The following is a 22,197-nucleotide window of genomic DNA, read 5'->3' as shown; positions in this document are numbered from 1 at the left end:
GATAAATCAGCTGATTGGTTTTTTTCTTTCTTTGATGGTTTACAAATATTTTTGATTTCTTGCAAGCCACGCTGAGCAGTTGACAGCAGTGGGGCAAAAAACGCAAGAGAAATATATTTTGTTTTTGATCATGATTCCAAAATCTTTGAACCACGATTGTCAGATTGTCAATTAAGTGTAATTTATAGAAAATATTACAATTTATAGACAAAAAAGTATAAAAAATCAAATCAGTTTCTCTACGGCTCTACTGTTTAGCTGCATGAAAACTATCGATATCGATAACTGTGGGTTGACAGCTGATAATGGCAAACCTTGTGTCCAGTAATGTAAGCATGAGGCATTAAATATAAATATGAAAAATAATAATAATGTATTTATTTCAGTAAAAATAAGGCGGTAAATAGTGGCATCATGTGCACAATGTTAAATTTTTTTTTTTTTTTTTGTAATTCAAATATGTACTATGCTCCGATCCCAATGAGTTTGATAATATTAATATATTTTCCGTCATATTTATATTATGCTTTTCCATATAAATATGGCTTGACCATGGCCAGCAAATCTTCATATACAGGACCATCCATTCGCACAAAGTTTTTACAATCCGCTGAAGCTCTACTAATAATTTTATATGCGAGTTTTCTGGTCTTCTATTAAACCATGAATGAATCATCTTTTGTTTTCTTTAGGTGTTTCTATATATGCGATTTCTGCAATGCTTTAGTCGAATAGCAGGGTTGCGGAAAATCCGCTCATATCGCCAGAAAAAATCTTTGAAAGTGATGTTCGACAAAAGTGTTTTGCTGTGTAAATACAAATTTGATTTTACATTTATGCTCGCCATCGGGACAAGTTGTCATACATTTTGTATCGTGCATGCCCCGCCTAACAGTCAATCTATGCCACACAACACGATATCCATTTATAGTGTTGCCACCTTGAGAAGGTAATGTTAGTTGAATTGATGTAATCACCCAAATTTGACGAATTCGATTCGAAATGATTCTGATATATTCTATACATAATGATTTTCTTCCATTTAGTAACGCACTAAGATTTTTAAATTAAAGTTTCAATACTTTCGATCTTTATATTTACAATCAAGCGATAACATTTTTAAAATGAGTACAGAAGAATTAATTATCCGTTACACATGTAACTAGAGGGTTTTGTATACCAGTTATTTTAAGAATTCGAAATAACTTGTATTTTTTAACAATTTCATTTTTAGATACTTCCGAAAGCGGAAAATATGAAACCTTCATTTATTCTTTTTTAAGTACCTATCAAAATATATTAAACAAAGTGAAACTATTACAAGACATATTTTCTTTCAATACGTGCGTATATTTGGCAACAGTTTTCCCATAGCATTTTTTTATTATTTGCCAATAGCAACTTTACATTTACAATACCACCTTAGTGCCCACCTCAAACTGGCTGCCACATTTCATAGTAGGCGCCTTCGTTTCCCTCTCTGCTCGCTATCTCTGCGCTTAGATCACTTCACGAAAAATTTGCATATCAACGCAACAACAGAGTTATCGAGTAAGATTCGCTGCTAGCAAGTATGGTTATACCTCATAAATCTGGGGTAACTCATTATTTTTACAAACAAATGTAATTTTTGGCAGCTCTTTTGTGGCGCTACCAAATGTTTATTTTTGACAGTTGCTTCATCTATTCACCACTTGTTAAAACTTGGTGGATTGAAGAGTCCTACTATTACACTATTGTATTAACCTGTTTTCCCCCTCAAAATATACTAAATTCTTTTGTGGAAGAAAATTTAAAATGCTTTACGATTTAACCAATTTTAATTTATCTTTTATAATAAAAGTTGTTCCAATCACAAAAAAATACATTTAATCTTTATTCAATCCTCACTTATAAGTGTTAAACAAGTTATGTCTTCGAACATTATTATTACCAATTCGTGAGAAAACCTCTAAAGCTCTTCATGACTTTTGGAACTATACAGAACTTCTATCAGTCTCTCAATCATCTGCGCTACCTCTATTCGAAACTCATTTTGACTATGCATGTAGCGGTTTTTTATAGTTAATAAAGTATGCCTCAATTGAGGGCTTGTTGACCAAACGGATTTACAAATTTTTTCCGAGCTCTCTAACCCTATCACAAAGTATTCTGCTGAATCGGGCTGGTCCAATAGTTCGTAAAGATTTGTTGAAATCAACCTGTCGACAGTTTCGCAAAATGCATTTGACTGCAGCCATTCCGATATATTTAAGTCAGCATATTGTGCCGCGGCTAGTGGGTTATCTGAGTCTGAATAATTCGAAAGTACAAGATTTTTTTCCACAATTATATCGCTTATAAGTGTTATAGCCTTTGCTTTTACTTTTAATTCACATTCTTTTGCTAGGACAGTAATCAATGCTTGTGTTCCGGATGTTGAGAGAATTTTCTGTAACGCCAGAGGAAATTTTCTCAAAAGACTACCCAGAGCGTACAATGTTGCCGATAATTCTTCTGTTACCGTAGATGAAACAAGAATTTGTGTTAAATGAGATCCGAAATTTAATTCGAACGCTTTTATTTGAGCCTTGGGATTGTTAAGAGTCACTGCTCCTAACACACGGACAGCTTTTATGCGTAAATCTATATTTGTCTCGTTTACCACCAGCGGTAGTAATATTTGTTCTAAGCCTCCCTCGTCAATAAACCACAATGCATTGTCAATTTGATGAACGAGATAGTCCAGATCCTCAAGTATACGAAGTTTAGTTGCAAGTTTAGTCTGCGGCTTCAACGAAAGCTCGTGCTCTTTACTAAGGTTTTTATACTCATTTAGAAGCTGTGTTATTAGCTCCGCATCAGTTTTGAATTTATCTTTTAATTCACTAAAAGATTTCTTCAATTCACTGTAAGTTTTGAAATCTCTTTTTATTTGTTCCAGTTGTTCCGGGGAGTAATCAATACTTAGTCTTTCTTTGGGAAGACTTTTCAAAGCTTCGGAGAGTGTTTTACTGATTTTTGATGCAGGTTTAGCGGCTTCTTTATGATTTGTTTTAGCCTCATTCTCAACTACATTGGACAAGGCACTATGTTTATGGTCATCTTTTTCAGGTTCATACAGTTTTGCTTCCTTTTTCTTGGTCTGTAAGTTAATGCGCACATGCAATCCTGCTGGGATTTCCTGTCCTTCGAAATAGTATAAAATATAATACAACTTTTCCTTAAGAACATACCAATACACAACAAACCTTCCTTTATTTCCTGCCATTCATTCGTAGCTTCGAAGGTTTTGTTTTCATCTTTACCAGCAATTATAGCACACTTTGCAAGTAATAATATAGTCAGCGCTTTGGCTAAATGCATTTTTAACACAATGTAATATTAAAATTTACTAAACCTTTTCCAAAATATTTAAGCATATGAATGAACCAACTTTGCATCACAGCAATGTGAGGAATAGTTAATATAAAGCAAAGCTTACACCATTCAACTTGTCGTTCAACTAGTTGAATCAACCTTCAATTCACAAATATCAATGAATTTAGTTTCTTTGGCAATTTTATTTCGGGCTTTACTTTTATAGAGAAGTGGTAAAAGTCGCTGTAACTAAAACGAAATCTGTTGTAGTTGCGATACTAATCATTTACAAAATGGAAACGAGAAAAAAATAAAAACTAATAATACAAAATGGGCAAAAAAATTGTTCATGCGTTCTTAATGCATATTCTCGTATGAAGTTTTTAAAAACTTCAAAACCAACTCAGCTCAAGCATTTCAAAAGTTATTTACAGTAGCATTTAGGAAGCTACACAGATACAATTTTTGTTCTTGAACGCATTAATTTGTTGTGCCATATTGCGTGGAACTTTCTATATTATAGCTTATTATTATTTTTTTTGATAAATATATATATAATTGGCGTTTAGAGCCTTTTTGGATGCTTTGCCGAGCTCCTCCTCCTATTTTTGGCGAGTATATTGATGCTGTTCTCCAAATGGAAGGACCTACAATTTTAAGCCGACTTCGAACGGTAGATATTTTTTATGAGGAGCTTTCTTGGCGTAGTCGTCGGCGAATGGATTAGTGCGTGACTACCATTCGGACTACGTAGGTTCGAATCTCCGTGCATGAAACACCAAAGTGATAGAAAGTTTTTTCTAATAGCGGTCGCCCCTCAGCAAGCTACTACAGCTAACGTCCGAGTGTATTTCAGCTATGAAAAAGCTCCTCATTATTTTGTTGATATAACCCAATTTTTTTAAACAAAGTTGCCACTTTTTACTTGTCTATGAATTTTTAATGCTAAAATTGTTAGCCAATTCTGTCTGCTGATTTATTGTTGGGTTGCTATTAATAAACACATTTCATTATTGAAAATATTTTACCTTTGGCCTTATATTGTATTTATAAATACACTGCATTTTCGAAACAATGTGAGACAAACAAACATTAAAATGTTATATGTATATGTGTACTATGAATGCATGATAAACCCCATCATCATCATTAACAATGAACTCAAATTCGTCAATTTTGTTCCTATTTTTAGTTTTATTTACAGTCATCTGGCAACACAATGTTATTATCAGTTCCAATGAATTGTTATTTTCATTACAAATTGGAAATAGATGATATTTATAAGTACATGAAAATACTTTTAATGCAAATATGAAAAAATAGTGAAAATACGTATGTATATAAATATATATTTTATGACTTCAAAGTCAAGTTTGGAAAAAAGTACAGTATAGGATGTCAGTGAAGTTGCCGAGCACATTTTTAAGGCAAATAATTGCAAAACTATTATTTCCGGAATTTTGGGAATCATAAAGTTTGTTCAGAAGGCCCGCTCCACCAAGATTCATAAAATTGCTTATTGTGTCTTATCGAATTCACAATTTTATTGTATTTTTATTTATGGTTAGCACCATCAAGAATTGCGTTTTATCAATGTGGCCACCTCTTGAGAGTGAATATGGCTGTGAAATGAATAATAGAGTTCATTCTTATCCGACTGTGAAAGCCGTGGATTTCACAATTGTGTTTATTGTTTTGATAACTTTATTTACAAAATGTCTCTAACACGCGCATCTAGATTGTTGCAAGCCAGGCTAGTACGGATCCAGAGCGTTCCAGCAGTGTTTTATCATGAAAATGTAAGTAAATGGTTTCTATCAGAGTTTTAGAAAAATTTCACAAGTACGTCTTTCATAACAATGAGTACATGCAAATATACTTACATATGCGTATTAATAAAATTAAGTTATATTTTTCGGTTTTGAAAGACGTATATTTTAAGAGATATATAGGTTTATATATATCTATGCATAGTTTTTTAAAATGCCAACATTCCCCTAAGAATAGCTGTATCAATAAAATTGATCTAAAGACTATTAAAATCGTTCCCAAGGCAGTCTATTTCACGTGATCGGGCTTATTCCGCTTTTCAGCCGGCCAAGGACTCACTCCAGCAGCATTTCCTTACATATAATTTTGATAGAGTTTTTGTAGTTGTGGTGCCTGTTTACCAAGACCTGCTAGGTACGATGAAGTCACCGGTCGATTCGACGATAACGGTAGGTCCAAAGGGAGAAGGGTGTTAGGTGAGAATGTTTAAAAGGCACATGAATGCGGAGTATCATTTCGGAAACCATTTTGAAGTGTGTAGTATCCACTATTTGCAAAAACAAAACACATGTATTGCCACTACGATGTATAGGTTCGCCTTTAATGGTGTTCGGAAATAGTTCATTCAATTATTGCAATTATTGCTGAGTTACTCTTGTTCCCACACACACACACACTCTCTACAACCTCATCGGCACGAAAAGCAAAAAACTGCGTTTAAAGGTTTTATTGTAATTCATGCTTTCGCAATTTAATATGCGGTATTTCATTTTTATTATTAAATTAAAAAAAAAATAAAAATCCTAATTTTCACCGAACTATTCACTGAATAATTCACAAACAAGTAACTTGTAAACAAAGGTTTGTTTATTTTCTGTTCTGACGTCACTCAATTGTAAAATTTGCTAAAAGCAGTTTTCGTGAGATATCCTTGATGTATAAAATTATTTTTTGGCGTCGAATGGCCAAATGCCTGGCTGATTTTTTTGACTCACCACAAATAGGAGAATAGTTGGGTGTTTAATAAAGGGTGTAAGCGCCTATTACATACATATATATATATTCGCCAACTATATGTGAAATGGCTTTCCATTGGGTGTTTCCATTCAGTCCCCATCTCATACCAAATAAAATAAACTCGACCGTTTTTGTTGTAATATGTCAAGATAAAATACCATTATTAATTTTTAGGTTGTAGAACATTATGAAAATCCACGGAATGTGGGTTCACTGGACAAGAAAGATCAAAGCGTGGGCACTGGCTTAGTTGGAGCACCCGCATGTGGTGACGTTATGAAGCTACAAATCAAAGTGGATGAAAATGGTAAAATTGTTGATGCCAAGTTTAAGACGTTTGGTTGCGGATCAGCCATTGCTAGTAGTTCATTAGCAACTGAATGGGTCAAGGGCAAAACGATTGATGAAGCCGGAAAACTTAAAAATACCGACATAGCTAAAGAGCTCTGTTTGCCTCCAGTAAAGCTGCATTGTTCCATGCTGGCTGAAGATGCTATAAAAGCAGCGCTCGCTGATTATAAAATAAAACAACAAGAGAGCAAATAAATGAATTTGCCTTCAAAAACTATGCTGTAGAGTTAATTATAGTTCAGATCTGTTGTACGGTTATATTATGGTTACTCAGTCGGTAAGTAAGACTTGATCGATTTTTTTATTATTTTGTTAATGAACTTTTTAAAAAATTTATGTTTTTATGTTTTTTGTACTGTATGCCTTGGTTAAATAAATAAATGAATGAAAAAAATGAATTGAATCACTGTTTAAAAAAAAATTTCAAGCATTACAAATTTTTGTACCATTATTAAACAAATATTATTTCTTTTCAGGACTAGTGTTTCCGCACTTTAATGAAATTAAATTATGTATATATATATAGAAATGCTTCATGTTAAAAACGTTTGCCGTAATATTTTATGAATAATCTGATTATCAAAATCCTCCAAAACGCTGAAGAAAATGTAATGAAATGGTATAGAAATTCTAAAAAAAATTATCTTATAGAAATATAAGTGGAAATATACGAGTACAACTTGTGAATTTGTGGACTTTCCAACTATGTCTAGATGATAAGAGATACGCAAAAGAACGATTAAATATACATTTATTTCTTCAATGTAACTTGTACATTTTAATTTCCAATATGCAGCAATATATTTTAAGAGAGGCGTACGCTTACGTTACCACCGCATTCTCCCTTTGATTTGAGGTCATATTCTGTAATGAAAATTAGGTGAAAAACTATTATTGGCTTGCCCTGATACTGTCACTTACGTCCATCCGGATGCTCGCAATTGAAACGGCCCATTACACAGTCGTTACCAAATGTAAGTAACTTATTACCATTTTTCTCTTTGGCGCAAATTGGTTCATATTTTTCGCCACAATTTCTAGCACATGCTGGAGCTTGTTTCTTACTGCCGGCTGGGGATGCAAAAGTAGCTGCTATGAGGCAGAATACTGGAAAGAAATTTCGATTTAGGATAGATGTAGTGAGATGAAACGTATCTTGGTCAGTTTTTTTTTATAAAAAATATTCAATCCTAATATTGAAAAGAAAAAAATCGGCACTTTGTGCTCCCGCCCGGTGCTCTAGCAAATAATAATAATAATTGAAATGCAAAAGTCATTTCAACAACGGCTACAACTGATGATAGAAAATCCTTTAGTTCTCGAGATACCCAGCAAGCATTTCAAGGGAATCTAGACCTAAACCTGTCAAGCTTCCATGGGCCGAACAATTTTTATTGTTCTTAATTTTTGCAAACACCTTATTTTAAAAAATAATAATTAAATCCCAAATATAATATGAATATCCGTTTGAGATTTTGATTTAAAAGTCGCCAGCAATTTCTTTACACCAAATGCTACCGGCTAGCAGCTGTAGAGCTTTGTTGCTGTTCTACATTTCAGTGGGAATCACGGCTATGTTTGCCAAGAAGTAGAGCAAACTATCGGTTTATAAACCGTCGTGATTGGTGCATCGTCGACTTTCACCTTCAGTGATAGTTTTAACTTCTTCATCCAGATCGTAAATAGAGCCGCCATGGATTTAGTGTGCGAAAGTTGGAGATTCCTTGCAGTGAAGAAGCGAAAAAGTCTGGAGTACACAAGCCGGTAATTACTGGACACCAATATCAAGTAATCGGCAGTGTATGAGATCAAGGAAACTACGTTTCCACGACAGTCGGTTCTACGTTACCGAAACGACCCAGATTTATATCCGGCGAGGGACTGTCACGCCAGCAGCATTCCCCGTATGTAAGTATGGGGAATGTTTATGCTGCCACAACAACAACAACATCAAGGAAACTACTTTTGGGGGTTGAGAAAGCTTTGCAATAGAGAATTTGAAAAGCAAGGAAGAAAGGACACGATGCAGCGGGACTTTTTGCTTTATCTTCTATTTGGAGATTTGATTTCGAAATATCACTGGTGATAAACGATTCACTAGACAGGGATAGTTTACTGGGGCAACAGCCCTTGGCCGCGAAAAACCCGAGTCATTCCGGTAACATAGAACCGGCTGCCATAGTTGTGGTTCGAAATATCACTGACGACTGTCGATTAATCAAATCATTTGCGAACCATCTGTTCCAGTTCCCGTGGGATAGTGGAAGCTCAATTTTAACTAGTAGTGTTGGCATGGCTAAATGTATCGAAAGCTTAGACTTAGTTTTTGTTATGTCTGCGGTACGTGTTTATGGCGGTACGTGTTATACGTGCTTCGGTGGTACTGTGTACTTTACGGAAACCATGTTTATGCGCAGCTGGGGGCAGATGTTTCGTGAAAAGTGAGAACAGAAGAGCTTCAGTTGCATTCACTACTGGAGAAAAGGATGCGATATAACACACCTTGGTTGGCGGGCTTTCAACTTTTCAATAGTGCGATAATTCTTCCTGCTTTCCACTTATGAATTACGAATTAATGAGGTTCTCAAATTAGTTAGATTCCGACTTAGTGAAGTCAGATAAATAAAATTACGAGAAAGAGAATTTTTCGATTATTCACTATATGAAGGTGGTTGCATTAGAGAACGAAAATGTATGGACATTTTCTCGAATTACCCGCTTTTTTCAAGAGATCAACGGATTGTCTTGTATTGTTGATATTTGATATTGAATATTTTCAAATTAACGCGATTCCACTATACGAGTATTTACACAAGAATGACGTAATACATTCATCTCTACATCGTGACTACAGCATAAACGGTTAAGCAGTCAACTTTCTCTACCAATGGGCCTTTCTAGACTATGAACAATTAGCCGCGGCAAAACTGGTTTAATGCGGCAAAATTTGCAGAATATTGTATTTATAAGCTCGTTTGCATTAATTAATTATTTGTACGACCCAACTAGCCCAGCAAAGCTTTTGGCATGCGCTTTTCCCATCATCGATTCTATAACTACTTGCCAAGCAATCAAAGAATAATTTTCCATAACTAGTCATCGAATGACTTGATCTTTAAATTGTTCGCCCATGAATTACAAAAGTACTTCTGTATAATGTGCAAAAAAAGAAGAGTAATTTGTAATTAGTTTAATTGCGATTTTAAAATTTAAATTTATTTTACCCCTCTTTCTAATGCGGTTACAAAAGCAATTTCGAGTAATGCAATTCATCAGCGCTTCTATTATACACACTATAACTGGATTCTTGGTGAATCACCCTCAACCAACTAACCAACCATGAACTAAATTTTTATGAAAAAGATAGTGGTGTGGTTATAATTTTGTAACCGGGTGTATGTGGGAAGAAATCGTATGTGTACGAATTCATTGTGGTTAGGGCAAGTACATATATGTACATATGTATGTATGTATATGCATATTTGTTATTTTATACACAACTCCCTAACCATTTGTCGAGGGCTTTGATGAGTCCTTGCTCACACGCACATAATTTTAAAATGTAATAAAAAATACAAATAAAGAATCGATCTTCTTTCTTTACGTTCTTTTCTACGCTTTATAGATATAGCAAACAATTTAAATTTACTTATTTAGTCTAAGAAACTACAATCTCCCAGGCTACGCATAGCTCAAATTAACTTGGAACCTATTACATCTAATAATTTCAAAATATTTTTATATATTATATGTAAATTGTGACGCTCTATGCTCCACAAGGAGTTAAAGGAACACATATATAATTACATATATATATATATATATAAATTAAAAATAGCGGAATTCAAAAGTTTCAAAAAAGCCGCCCTTGAAACCGAAAATTCAAGAAAGAGAGTATAACTAAATTCGCGAATCGGCCGAGTGATGACAGCATTAAATGAGTAATAAGTTGTCACGTTATACCCAACGAACGGAAGTTACGAGGAGGGCGTTGGCGAACATTAAATCTTATTCGTGCAAACAAATGCGGGCAACTAATTGCACTTAAATTATTATTTGCACTTCAATTTCTCCTCCATTGTGAATTAGGTCATACAAATTATAGTATCGTCATCATCAGCGAAAAAAAAGTTCTATCGAAGCTAATTTTTGTTGTTTGTTTAGCGAATCGGTGTGTATTTGCTACTTTTTCCGGCAAAACACTTCACGAACACAACTATTGTAAAGTTCAAATTTATAAATATGTACACACATACATACATATGCATATCAATCACACCGCGCACAGATATTTTACAAAACAACAAATTTGTGGTTTTTTTTTGCTATCAATGGCCAATTAATCTGACCTCTCTCCACTTTTAAAGCAAAATAAATACTCGTATCAGCATTCGAAACAGGTATACATAGATGTAAATGAAATCGCCATAAGTCTTACATTGAATTAAATTTGCACAAAAAGTTTAGCAAGTAATTCAATAACAATTTGATTAAGCCATTATTAGTTGAATAAATTATTTAAATATATTTGCATACTCTACTACATGCACATTTAGATAATTATGCTTATATATTTCACACTTTTTAGTATATGTATATGTAAACCGCTACGTGAATATATTTACCAACAAAAAGCAAAGTGAGAAAGCGCATCTTTCGAAAATATTCTTGCAAGCCTAAATCAACTAGTTGAGGAGATCTGGGTATCTCAAAAGCGACTAATTGATGAAAGCAATTTTAAGCCAGCTTTTACGCAATGAAATTAAATAGAGTGAAATACATGAAAAATAAGCGCATACAAATGTGTGGGTATATAATAAAAGGTAGTTCCACTCATTGATTTTGGTCACATTGTTAGCCATTTGACTTTTGCTGGCATTATGGCATGTCTCCAATGAAATCAAGCTACCAGCTACAATAAATAAATTATTTAACAACTGCTTTTTCAAAAATGCAAACAAAAATTAAGTAAATAAAAAAGCGGGATTTCTAATAGAAATATAGAAAATAAAGGCTGTACTAATTCTGTACAAAGATTTCATGGTGGAATTTTTCAAATTTGTAACGGCGGATAGGAGTTATAGCAGAATTAAAACAATTTTATGCAAAATAAACGAGGTAATAATGAAAAATTATGTTAAATACACATTGTAGTAACATGGGAGGTAGGTAGGTAGAAGTGGTAATCGGCCTTTAAACCAACTCACTTAGATCGTTGCCAATCCATTGTGATACCACAGTAGAAGTTTACCTGCTATTCCTCGTTACACCATTTTGTTTTAAGTGAAAACCCATTGATCTGGCTGACACTTACATAGGTATACACCTAATTCTCTTTCTTTATGAAAGATATGTTCCCAAAAAATTCGTTTATAAAGAGAATTAGGTGAAAATAAAATTAATACGTTTTTTTTAAGTTCACTTAAGGGTTAGGGGTAGTCAGAATTTACAAAAACTTGAAGTGAATCCGACAAACACTTTTCGAGTTATTCAACAATTAACAAAGGGCGGTTGGGCGCTCCGGAGCGTTCGTATGCTGAAAAAATTGATGCTGCTCATATGCAAGTGGCACAAAAGCGCGCTAACGATAACACTCGAGAAGGTAGAATGCTATGTAGGCTACAGCAAATCGATATTTTGGAAGCTGCTACGGCTGAAGAACTAATATTATATATTGCCCAGGAATAGATGACACAGTGTAAGTAATTAAATAATTCGTGTAACTCTACGTACATCGATAGCAAAACTTTTAATGCGTTTTTCTCAAAACTATGTTTTTTGAACTGGTGATCACTGTAACTTAAAAATCGTTTGGTAGATTTCAATGAAATTTATACTGCTTTTGAAAAACATAAAAAACTCGTGCCTGATCAAAGAATTTTTTTTTTCAAAATTTCGATTTTTTTAGACAACTAATTCTCGGTATTTTTCTAGAAAATCTGAAAAATATTTCCTAAGGCTGTCATATTGCTTTAATTTAATTTTAAGAAAAAGCTTCGATCAGGCATAAGATTATCTATTAATAAAACTTATTTATCTTGTCCGATTGATTTTAGATGAATCTCCAAGGACTTGTGATGATCACCGCAAGGGACTTCTGGAGAAACGGGCTCCACACAAACAGCGACAACTTCTACAATTATTATTTTTTTTTTTTTAATTTTGCTAAAGTCAAGTCGAAACATGATGAATTAAATAATTGTATCCCTAAGGTCAACAGTATCATTAAAGAACGATGTGTCAAAGTATCTAAACCTAGTGACATGCCACGCAGGGCAGTGACAAAGATGTCTGACAGACACTTCCTCCTCATTCTTGCAACTTCTGCTAGAGTCGAAATGAGGTATGATCAATCTTTGAGCATGCCGACCTAGGAGATAGGGGCCTGTGATCAAAACAGCTAGCATAGAAACGATTTTCCTTGTCCGATTGAGTAGCGCCTGACGTACCAATCTGGCCAAAATTCCTTTCTCATGTTGGCTGAAGTGACCACGCAGTTTGTAGGTTGAGAGGGGTACACCTACGATCTTTTGATCAAGAGGGAGGCGAATGGTAGTGCCCTCCTTCGCTAATTGGTCCTTTAATTCCCTTGTATACTCATACATATATATTTTGCGTCCTTGCTAAGACCCATTATAAATTTATAAGTACTATTAGAAATTCCCATCCCGAAATACCTTAATTTATATTTTATTACTACCAATGTGGCAACGCCGCTTGCAATTTGCACAAATTGCACATCAAAAATGTCTGTTCCGTCAAAAAAATTTAAAGTGTAACTACCTTCTTTTGTATGATGTAACAAAATAATATTGTAGGTGTGTTTGATAGCACAAAAATGTGTTATAGTTATGCCTAATTTTTGCAAATAGGCGTTCGTTAATAAATTTAGAGAGCCAAGTGAAAATTCGATGCAAGAGAGCCGCTCATTTCTGTTGAAGAAATTTTAGCTAGCACACATTTTTCATCACGAAAACTTGACCTGAAAGCATATGATCGAACTTTCTGTAAACAAATAAATAATTTTCTGTGGAATCTGGTATTTTGTAAACCTTTGACCTTGCGCCGGTTTGATATTTACAGTTTATAGTCAGAAATGATGAAATGGAAATCTCAAGTATATAAAGTATATTTATGACTTTTTTTTGGACACCACCAAAATTTGTGAACAAGCACAGCTACGAGTTGGTAGGCAACAAGGATGCGTACGGTAGCGCTAGTTGGATTCTGGAACCCCTTTAACCAACCAATCAGTCAGTGATGACAAATTTCCGTTCGTTAGCTTTTCACTTTTTTTCTCTTTGGGAGAGAATTTTCACATACGCTCTTGATCACGATGTACAGAATACAAAGGTGTGGCAAACATCAAACAGTTAATCGACTCTCAGCGAATTTGCAGGAATCAGCTGATTTGCTGACGTAATAAGAGATATGATAACGGTTTGTTTACAACAGAGGGCGACAAAAACGGAGAGATCAACCACAACAAAATACATTAAAAAAACTTTATAAATAATAAAATTAATCTATAAATAAATAACAGCCAAATATTAATATAAATAATAAATATTAGGTGCGCAACTAAGTCAATAGATGCCGCCAGCAGTGTGGCTAGTCGATTCTAATATAACCGTCATAAACCAAGCTTAGACATATGGAAAGCAAACTGCTTCGACACATTAGTGATTTTGTTTTGGCATCATATACTTAAGGGATAAACGCTAAAAAAAAACACTTTTTTCATGAATTTATTGTAGCGAAACGGTTCAAGTCAGTTTATTAAAAGTTGTTGCATATTATAAAGTAACATTTCAAGAATATTTGATAAAATTTTCATGTAAAAATATTGCAAAGTGAGCGAATGAGAGCACATTTACGTAGACGTCTTTTCAAAAATACATTTTGCAGTAGTCAGCATATCTCAGCGTAGAATCATCTGAAATCAAAAAAATCGAATAATTTAGTTAAAGTATGAGTTATTATTTATACATATATGAAAATTAAAAGCTAAGAATGTATATGACTTATTACCTTATAGAACTGAGTGTTTAGGCGAGTAGTGCACCAAACTGATCAACCCAAATTCCTGGGTACTCGTATAACTATTTTTTGGTGTTGCGCAAAATTGATCGTCCCGAAACCCTGGGTATATAAGTCATCTACTTACGTATAATTAATTCAAAATCTGGGTTCTGGCTCTGGATCTTGGGCTTTCTAAAGGACATCGACGCATAATGGAGATCCAATTGTCGGTTTTTTACTGTCTCTCTGTGGCTGTGGTAAGTCAACTCAAATACGCTTCATGGGAATATGCGACAAGAACAATATTTGTCACGCAGAAAGTCGATCAGTTAGTGCTATACTCAAGGAATTGAGTTAAGAATCATATTCGCTACAATATATTATATTCAATACATGCAACATGAGACGAATTTTTAAATGTTTTTTTATTGTTTTATTCTTTTTGTTGTATGAATAAATTCATTATTATAAATGAACAGAATTTAATAGGGTTTATCATAATTCGCATCAGGGCGAACGAAACGCAATATAAAAAGTCTCAACGCATATCAGAATCGCACGTGTAATAGGTAATTTATGAAACTTATGTGTTTGATAAGTTTGTTGCTGATATAACGTCCTGTTCTGGTATGATGGGCACAGCTTCTTTCACATATTCGTACATGTGTTTTCGGGTGTCAATCACTACATCTCGAACCATTGCTTTGAAAAATCCACTATGTCGAGGCGCTTCTGCATATCGTTCGTACTGGTCAAGAGAATCTTGTAGTTTTAGGGTGAGATCGTAATTCTTTCGCACCACATCTAGAATTTGCTCTTCAGTTGGCGTGGAGAGTCCTTGTTCGGCCAGCCATTCTTTTATTTTATTTTGAAAATGTTTAACTATTGCCAAAATATTTACGAGCGCATTCAGTAGCCGGATGACATCGTCTTTATATTCACAATCCACCATTGTTGTGTAACGCAAAACTTTAGAATAAAACAGAAGGGTAAACATATTAAGACATGAAACTCACATTGATAGTCAGTCGTGCATTGTGTTAGGGATTTATAAAATAATATACAAAAATGGTTTTTATATTTTTGCGTAATTTGGGATACATTGCCTGCCTGCCCAGGCTTTCTACTCTGCTACTTTTATTATTATTTTGAATACTAATATATGTATGTACAATACAAGGTGGCACAAAATTAATCACTCTATCGGAAGATTTCTAATTTTTGTAAATGGCGTCGTACGTATACAACTGTAAGCCAGTGCGTAATACCATGTTTTATAAAGCAGATATTATAAAAGGTGGCGCAAAATTAATCACCCTACGACAATCTTATTACTGCTACTTTTATTATTATTTTGAACACTAATATATGTATGTACAATACAAGGTGGCACAAAATTAATCACTCTATCGGAAGATTTCTAATTTTTGTAAATGGCGTCGTACGCATAAAGCTGTAAGCCAGTGCGTAATACCATGTTTTCTAAAGCAGATATTATAAAAGGTGGCGCAAAATTAATCACCCTACGACAATCTTATTACTGCTACTTTTATTATTATTTTGAACACTAATATATGTATGTACAATACAAGGTGGCACAAAATTAATCACTCTATCGGAAGATTTCTAATTTTTGTAAATGGCGTCGTACGTATAAAGCTGTAAGCCAGTGCGTAATACCATGTTTTCTAAAGCAGATATTATAAAAGGTGGCGCAAAATTAATCACCCTACGACAATCTTATTAGACACTTGTGAACTAGACAGCTGCACCATACAAGTAGACAACCAATAGAGCACGTAAAGGTAAAAATTACAAGATTTCGATGGCTTAATATCATTTTTTTATTTAACAAAAAAAATATTCAAAAACAAAATTGATGATTGATTAAGTTTGCGTCTCCTTATATATTATGAGAGGCTAACTCCAAGACGGTCAGACGCCACAACTATGTTCTAGATATTGTAGCAGGTTAAACTGCTACTTATCCAGAATCGACCCCGACATATTAAACATATTATATGTCCGACATATGAAGGCACCAGCGCGTGACACTAACCACCTTTTCACATGCCCATCGAACCCACTCATCTAACACCCCTCTCCCTCTGGACCCAACCTGTCGAAACAGCAAGTTTCCTGGGCCCTACGTTAGATGAATTAGACGAAGAAGACCGGTGATTACACTACACTGAGAGGTCAAAGTTACTGCTACAACAACAAGGGCGTCTGTCCAGCATAAACATTCCCCATTCTTACATACGGGGAATGCTGCTGGAATGCTGCAATCCTTGGCCGGATATAAATCCGGGTCGTTTCGGTAACGTAGAACCGACTGCCATGGAAATGGCACCTCCTGAAGAGTGATGAATACGTATTTTCTCACTTTAGCTTGCCCCACCACGGGATTTTGGTTTTTTTTTTTTTTTTCAAGAAGAAATTTGACCGAAGTCGGAGGTGTGGAGCTTCTCAGCTCAAGTTCATGGAACCATTCTCCATCAAGCCAAAATTAACAAACATATGTGTATAAAGACGGATATGCGAGGCAGATGAACTGGCTAGAGAGCGGACCTGTGAGTTAGTTGTCCCGCGAAACGAGAGGATGGGGATCCTGCCGCCTACCTGCGGTCTGCTCCTAGAGAGGTCAGGTTCGTCTCAACTTAGCGAACGCTGAGCAAGTACACAAACTTGTTAGGTCGCGAAACCTTTCTGGCCACGAGTGGTTTGAAGGTGGTCGAGGGATATCCTGAGATCAACAAAATCTTAGCTCTCACATTCGTGGGTGCCTTTACACGACATTGGCCGCGAGGTATATATGCTGTGAGACTCAGCATTACTTCGAGTCCTGTTTCCGTCAGTTATATGAAGTAGAATCATCTCAGCACTCTCTCCTTAACTGCCCTGGGCTAAGATTTAAGTATCTTGGCTCTCATTTCTTTGCTACGCCTGCTGATGTAGCAGGCATTGATATTTAAAGCCTGATGAATTTCATCAATAGTACGAAGCGGCTAACACCAACGTAATCAGCCATCGTTCGGGTGACTTCATTAAATACACATCCCCCCCACCATTTTAACCTAACCTAACCTGGACAACGTGAGAGGTTATGTATATAATACTTTTTTAACGGAAGAGCAGTAAGGAATATTTTAAGATGTAATTTGAATTAAATTAAACATTTCCTTACCCATTGCGTGTATTTCTGAAAAGACTTTCTCTTCTCTGTTTAATTCGTAGTACAGCTCATCATAGCTATTAGTAGTAGCCAGAAATGTGTCGCCATATGTTATAAATAAGTTAAAAATATTAACCACCTAATAAAGAAAAAAAAACGTATAATAAAATTTCGTTTTAAAAGAATCAGTACATACCTGAAGTGATAAACAAAATATATTACACTTCTTCACTAGCGTTTGCTCTTGATTGACGAGAAAGCGAAGCAGTCCAATTAAGGCCGACCACAAGTCCTTCCATGGGTAATTTAAGCGAACTCGGCAGCGTTTTTGGTAGCATAATACGCGATGAATGACACCAACACAAAGTAAATACAACTCCATTGGGAATTTCTTCATCAAGTGCGAAACGATAAACTCTACAAGTAAATCGAGCAAAGTAGCAGCTAGGGGTTGCGAATTCCCCACTCGATCGACATGCAGCTTGCGATGACGCATTTGCGCGCGATGTAGCATTACTTTAAACGTGAGATTGTTGTCATGCATCATTGAATTTGCATACTGATCCTCGGAAATGCACGTCAATATAAGGAAACACAATTTTAGATTGGCTACACTGGATTCGTTTTTGTTATCCTGCATTACAATGGAGCTGCAATGTATTTAGAAAATCTGTTCAATGATGACAAACAAGATTTCGATGGTATTGATTTTTAAAGAGACATACCAATATTGAAAGACTGCAACAAGCAAATTCGTCGGGTACTGCGTCATATCGATTATAGGAGCAGTTGCCAAATCGGGCACTGGTTGTGTTAGACTTAAAGTATTACTAGGCGATGGAGGCGCGCTCGATTCGGCTTGCGTATGCGCTAATGTTGTTATGAAGTTTCGATTAAGGTGAACAGCTTCGTAAAGTGCTAATAAAAGTCCATTGTTGGCTTTTATTTGCTGCACACGTTCACATCCCTCGTCGGAGACAAACATGTTTCCAACAATGTTAGATAGTGAAGAAAACCACGATGAAGATTGAACATTCAACAAGCTCTGCATGTATTGTCGGCAAAAGTCGATCAAAGATTGTGATATCATCTGACCATAGCTGGAAAAACCATTCAAAAGATTAAATTTAAAATTCAAAATTTATGCAGAGGAGATCTGTATGAATACATTTCTGTAAATATTTGACAAAGCAACATTAAAAACGCATTGGAAGACGTAAAGACAAGTTGATTGAGGTCCACTTTACAGGCAGAACCCGAATTTTTATCCTGACCAACTTTTCAGCTGTGGGATTATGTAGACCATATTAACAGCAAACAGTAGTTAGATCAGTTGCCTTTTAGTGCAATTGCAGTCGTTCTATGTAACCGGAAGGATCTGGATTTGTATTCGTCCAAGGACTGTCACTCCAGCGGCATTCCACAAGCATTTTATAGGGTGTGTTTATGCTACAAAACAGTGTATTACAAATAACACACGTCTTTCGGCCTTTTTTTGCGTGCAGGTTACTCGGGTACGTCCAACTATTTATTACAACACCCGGCGGAGTAACACTTGTATTTTTTTCCTATCTTAACTACGCACTAGTCTTCCGCAAGTTACTGCTACAACATCAACAACAATGCACTAGTCTTATCAAATACGCACTGAAGAATAACATACATAATAATTTTCTATAATTATAATATCCTGCAAAACCAAAATTTAAGTAGCTTTATCAAATCTCTACAGAAATGTATGCATAATATATGTATTATACCCGTTGAGCGCCATTTCATCTGCCAATATAGATAACTGCACCACATATGGATTAGTCGTTTCATGCTTCCTATAATTAACTAAGATGGTTAGGAGAATAACAATATCGTAGCCGTGTTGTGCTCGCAACGAAGGATCGCTAAGTAAACGTACGAAGTCATCAAAGAGTGTGTGCATTGTTAGGTACTCTAATAGTACATTTTGACTAACATTATCGGTACCCGTCACAATTACGAGCAGTAGTTTTAGGCACATAATTCGGGCGCTTTCAGTGGCTTCGCCTAGAATAGAATATTAGAATAATTGGTATGCATTTCATTTATTATGCTAACACACCCAATAGTATTTGGTTACAGTTGCTCATTAACTGTCGCATACTATTATCCAACTGCTCGAAACCAAATAATTCATTCAAACAATTAAATGAACAATCCGCTGACGTCTTTTTAAAAATCGCATAGAACAACGCGCATAGGGTTTGAAGACTATTGCACAAGCGCTTTTGATGCTCTGGAAAACATACGAAAAGTATAACAATAAGTAAATACATGGGTAGATTCCAGGTGTCGTTTTCTATGCCAACCTGTGCCTAACATTTCAATACTTTTTGTAAATAATATGTTAAGATTTCTTTTGACAACCATGAACTGTTCACATGTTAGTTTTGTTATTTCAGCTTCGAGAGATTCTACATTAGGTTGGAGCAGAAAGAACTCGTTCCAAAATTCGGGGCTATCTGTGGTCGGATCTTCGCCTCGCAAGAACAATTCATATATATAAACTACTTTCTCTTTGGGCCTTTTGGAAGAGCCACTACCGCTACGTTTGCGAGACGTCATGACCGAATTGCAGTTTCCTTATGAGTGGAGGAATATTTTCCCAATAATCTATTAAACAAAAATCTTGCTCTGATAAATATTGCACTGCGCTTCTATTCTTTGTTAATCATTTGGAGATTTAAACTATTATCAGCTGTTTAAATAAGTGCAGGGTATGATTTAAAAGTGGAGGCAACACTGGATTCTTCCCCATAATAGTGATGTAATACTGAGGCGAAATAATTTTTGGATTTCAGTTGAATTTTAATATAATTTCGGGATGCTATTCGCCGAGGAGTTTTCTCGCTATATTTTTTTTTTTTATATATGGGATTAACAATTAACAATCAGTAATGGTATTGGCGAATGTTTGATATTTTTAATTCCGAATTTTCATTATGTCTACGTACATTTATACACATTTGACTTGCTTGCGAAAATTTCCCAGAGTGTTAGTAAAAAAATGTACAAAGAAAATTATAATTGCGAAAAAAATCAAAAACGAACCAGAATCCAGACACAATAAAAAAATATTTAAACATTTTCGAGTATATTAAAATTTATTGTTTTATAAAAAAACTAAATTAAAAAACGCTGTGCTGCCAAACTAACAATGGAGATTAGAACACACTTTTGGTTGCTTTATTATGCCTCATTTAACTTGCGTTTAAAATAATTTGACGTTTACCACAAGCTTTACCTTTTTATTTGACCTTTATTCAAGATGTATAAAGTGTTGCCGCGAAAAAACTTAAACCAAATGAAATTAGAAAGTTACCCTATATTTGATCTCTATTTGAAATTAATTCCAAAAATGGGCAGCGATGAGTTCATGTGATATAAATATGTATGGAGAATGACCGAACATCGATTTTGAGGCTGAACCAGACGGAACATTTTTAATAACTGTTTATCGGCCGGCATAGGCGAATGGGTTATTCGGTTTGGTATATATTTTCGGTAATCCCGGAATTCGAAATACTCTAACTAATGAAACTCTAAATGAGTTGTGTCTCATAGCGGTCGCCAATTTTTTTCAACGCACATTCAATTTTTTCAAGCCACATTTTGGCTTTGAAACCAAAAAGTTACATTAATTAAAAAGTTATATATTTTTTTAATAAAAAAACTTGACAAAAAATTTGGCCAAAAGTTTTTTTTGCTGAATCTATTAAAGGTAGACCATTTGATTTGTTTTTTCCTTTCCACCGTGTACATTCATAATGAAGGCAATACAAAATGAAATGACGAAAAGCCGTTCCGTTCGGTTGTGGAACATAATTCGCATATATTTTCCCGAGGCTCCTAGATGGAGCATAGGGCCTCAATAAACCAATTATAATAAATTTACCTAAGGCTAAACATTTCATTTCGTTCCACGCACGGCCTGCTTTTCTTGCTTCTGCGCCGACCTGACGCCTCCACGTATTGGCTGTTCACCCACGTCTGCGGCTGCCTTGGGCGTTCCAATCCAGTGCTGTTCTTGTTATGTCGTGGGGATTTCTCAACGTGTGACCGATCCATTTCCACTTACGGCGTTGAATTTCTATGTGGACTGGTGTTTGCTTGGTCACCCAGTGATCAGCGTTACTAATAACCTGGGGCCAATATATGCGCATAATCTTGCGTAGGCAACGGTTAAGAAAGGCTTGCAGCGACTGTAGTACACTTGCCGATATGCTCCAAGTTTCACACCCATACAACACTACGGATTTCACGTTGGCATTGAAAATCTTGAGTTTTGTATGCCTGGAGACGTGAGACGCTCTCCACACCTTATCCAGCATGCAAAATGCAGCGCATCCCTTGATATACGGTTACGTATGTCAGCTGCTGACCCGCCGGTATTGGAGATAATGCTCCCCAGTTAGAAGAATTCATCCACATCTTCCAGGGGTGTGCCGGCAATCTGAAGAGCTTGCGATTCGCTGGTGTTAATGCGCATA

General features: G+C 35.3%; 4 protein-coding genes across 4 annotated transcripts; 1 reads left to right on the top strand and 3 right to left on the bottom strand.

Annotated features, from left to right (window-relative positions):
- Positions 1 to 459: 459 nt before the first annotated feature.
- Positions 460 to 3,456, bottom strand: LOC128867139 (nucleotide exchange factor Sil1). The gene is made up of 2 exons (XM_054108240.1): positions 3,231 to 3,456; positions 460 to 3,168 (listed from the first exon to the last, which is right to left on the bottom strand). Exons 1-2 carry the CDS (start codon positions 3,343 to 3,345, stop codon positions 1,952 to 1,954), a joined length of 1,332 nt encoding a protein of 443 aa, XP_053964215.1. The 5' UTR covers positions 3,346 to 3,456; the 3' UTR covers positions 460 to 1,951.
- Positions 3,457 to 4,976: 1,520 nt separating this feature from the next.
- LOC128867118 (iron-sulfur cluster assembly scaffold protein IscU) lies at positions 4,977 to 7,245 on the top strand. The gene is made up of 3 exons (XM_054108221.1): positions 4,977 to 5,138; positions 6,301 to 6,754; positions 6,954 to 7,245. The coding sequence occupies exons 1-2, from the start codon at positions 5,055 to 5,057 to the stop codon at positions 6,670 to 6,672; spliced, it is 456 nt and encodes a 151-aa protein (XP_053964196.1). The 5' UTR covers positions 4,977 to 5,054; the 3' UTR covers positions 6,673 to 6,754; positions 6,954 to 7,245.
- Positions 7,212 to 11,216, bottom strand: LOC128867128 (uncharacterized). Its single transcript, XM_054108231.1, has 3 exons — positions 11,103 to 11,216; positions 7,399 to 7,584; positions 7,212 to 7,341 (listed from the first exon to the last, which is right to left on the bottom strand). The coding sequence occupies exons 1-3, from the start codon at positions 11,128 to 11,130 to the stop codon at positions 7,283 to 7,285; spliced, it is 273 nt and encodes a 90-aa protein (XP_053964206.1). The 5' UTR covers positions 11,131 to 11,216; the 3' UTR covers positions 7,212 to 7,282.
- A 3,691-nt stretch (positions 11,217 to 14,907) lies between these two features.
- Positions 14,908 to 20,404, bottom strand: LOC128867109 (armadillo-like helical domain-containing protein 3). The gene is made up of 7 exons (XM_054108213.1): positions 20,017 to 20,404; positions 19,770 to 19,943; positions 19,435 to 19,714; positions 18,400 to 18,774; positions 17,871 to 18,324; positions 17,687 to 17,813; positions 14,908 to 15,468 (listed from the first exon to the last, which is right to left on the bottom strand). Exons 1-7 carry the CDS (start codon positions 20,270 to 20,272, stop codon positions 15,083 to 15,085), a joined length of 2,052 nt encoding a protein of 683 aa, XP_053964188.1. The 5' UTR covers positions 20,273 to 20,404; the 3' UTR covers positions 14,908 to 15,082.
- Between the last annotated feature and the right edge of the window lie 1,793 nt (positions 20,405 to 22,197).

Source organism: Anastrepha ludens, chromosome 2, assembly GCF_028408465.1.
Source record: "Anastrepha ludens isolate Willacy chromosome 2, idAnaLude1.1, whole genome shotgun sequence".
NCBI classification, from domain to species: Eukaryota; Metazoa; Arthropoda; class Insecta; order Diptera; family Tephritidae; genus Anastrepha; species Anastrepha ludens.
The sequence above is the reverse complement of the archived record's forward strand: the minus strand, read 5'-3'. Positions and strand labels throughout refer to the sequence as shown.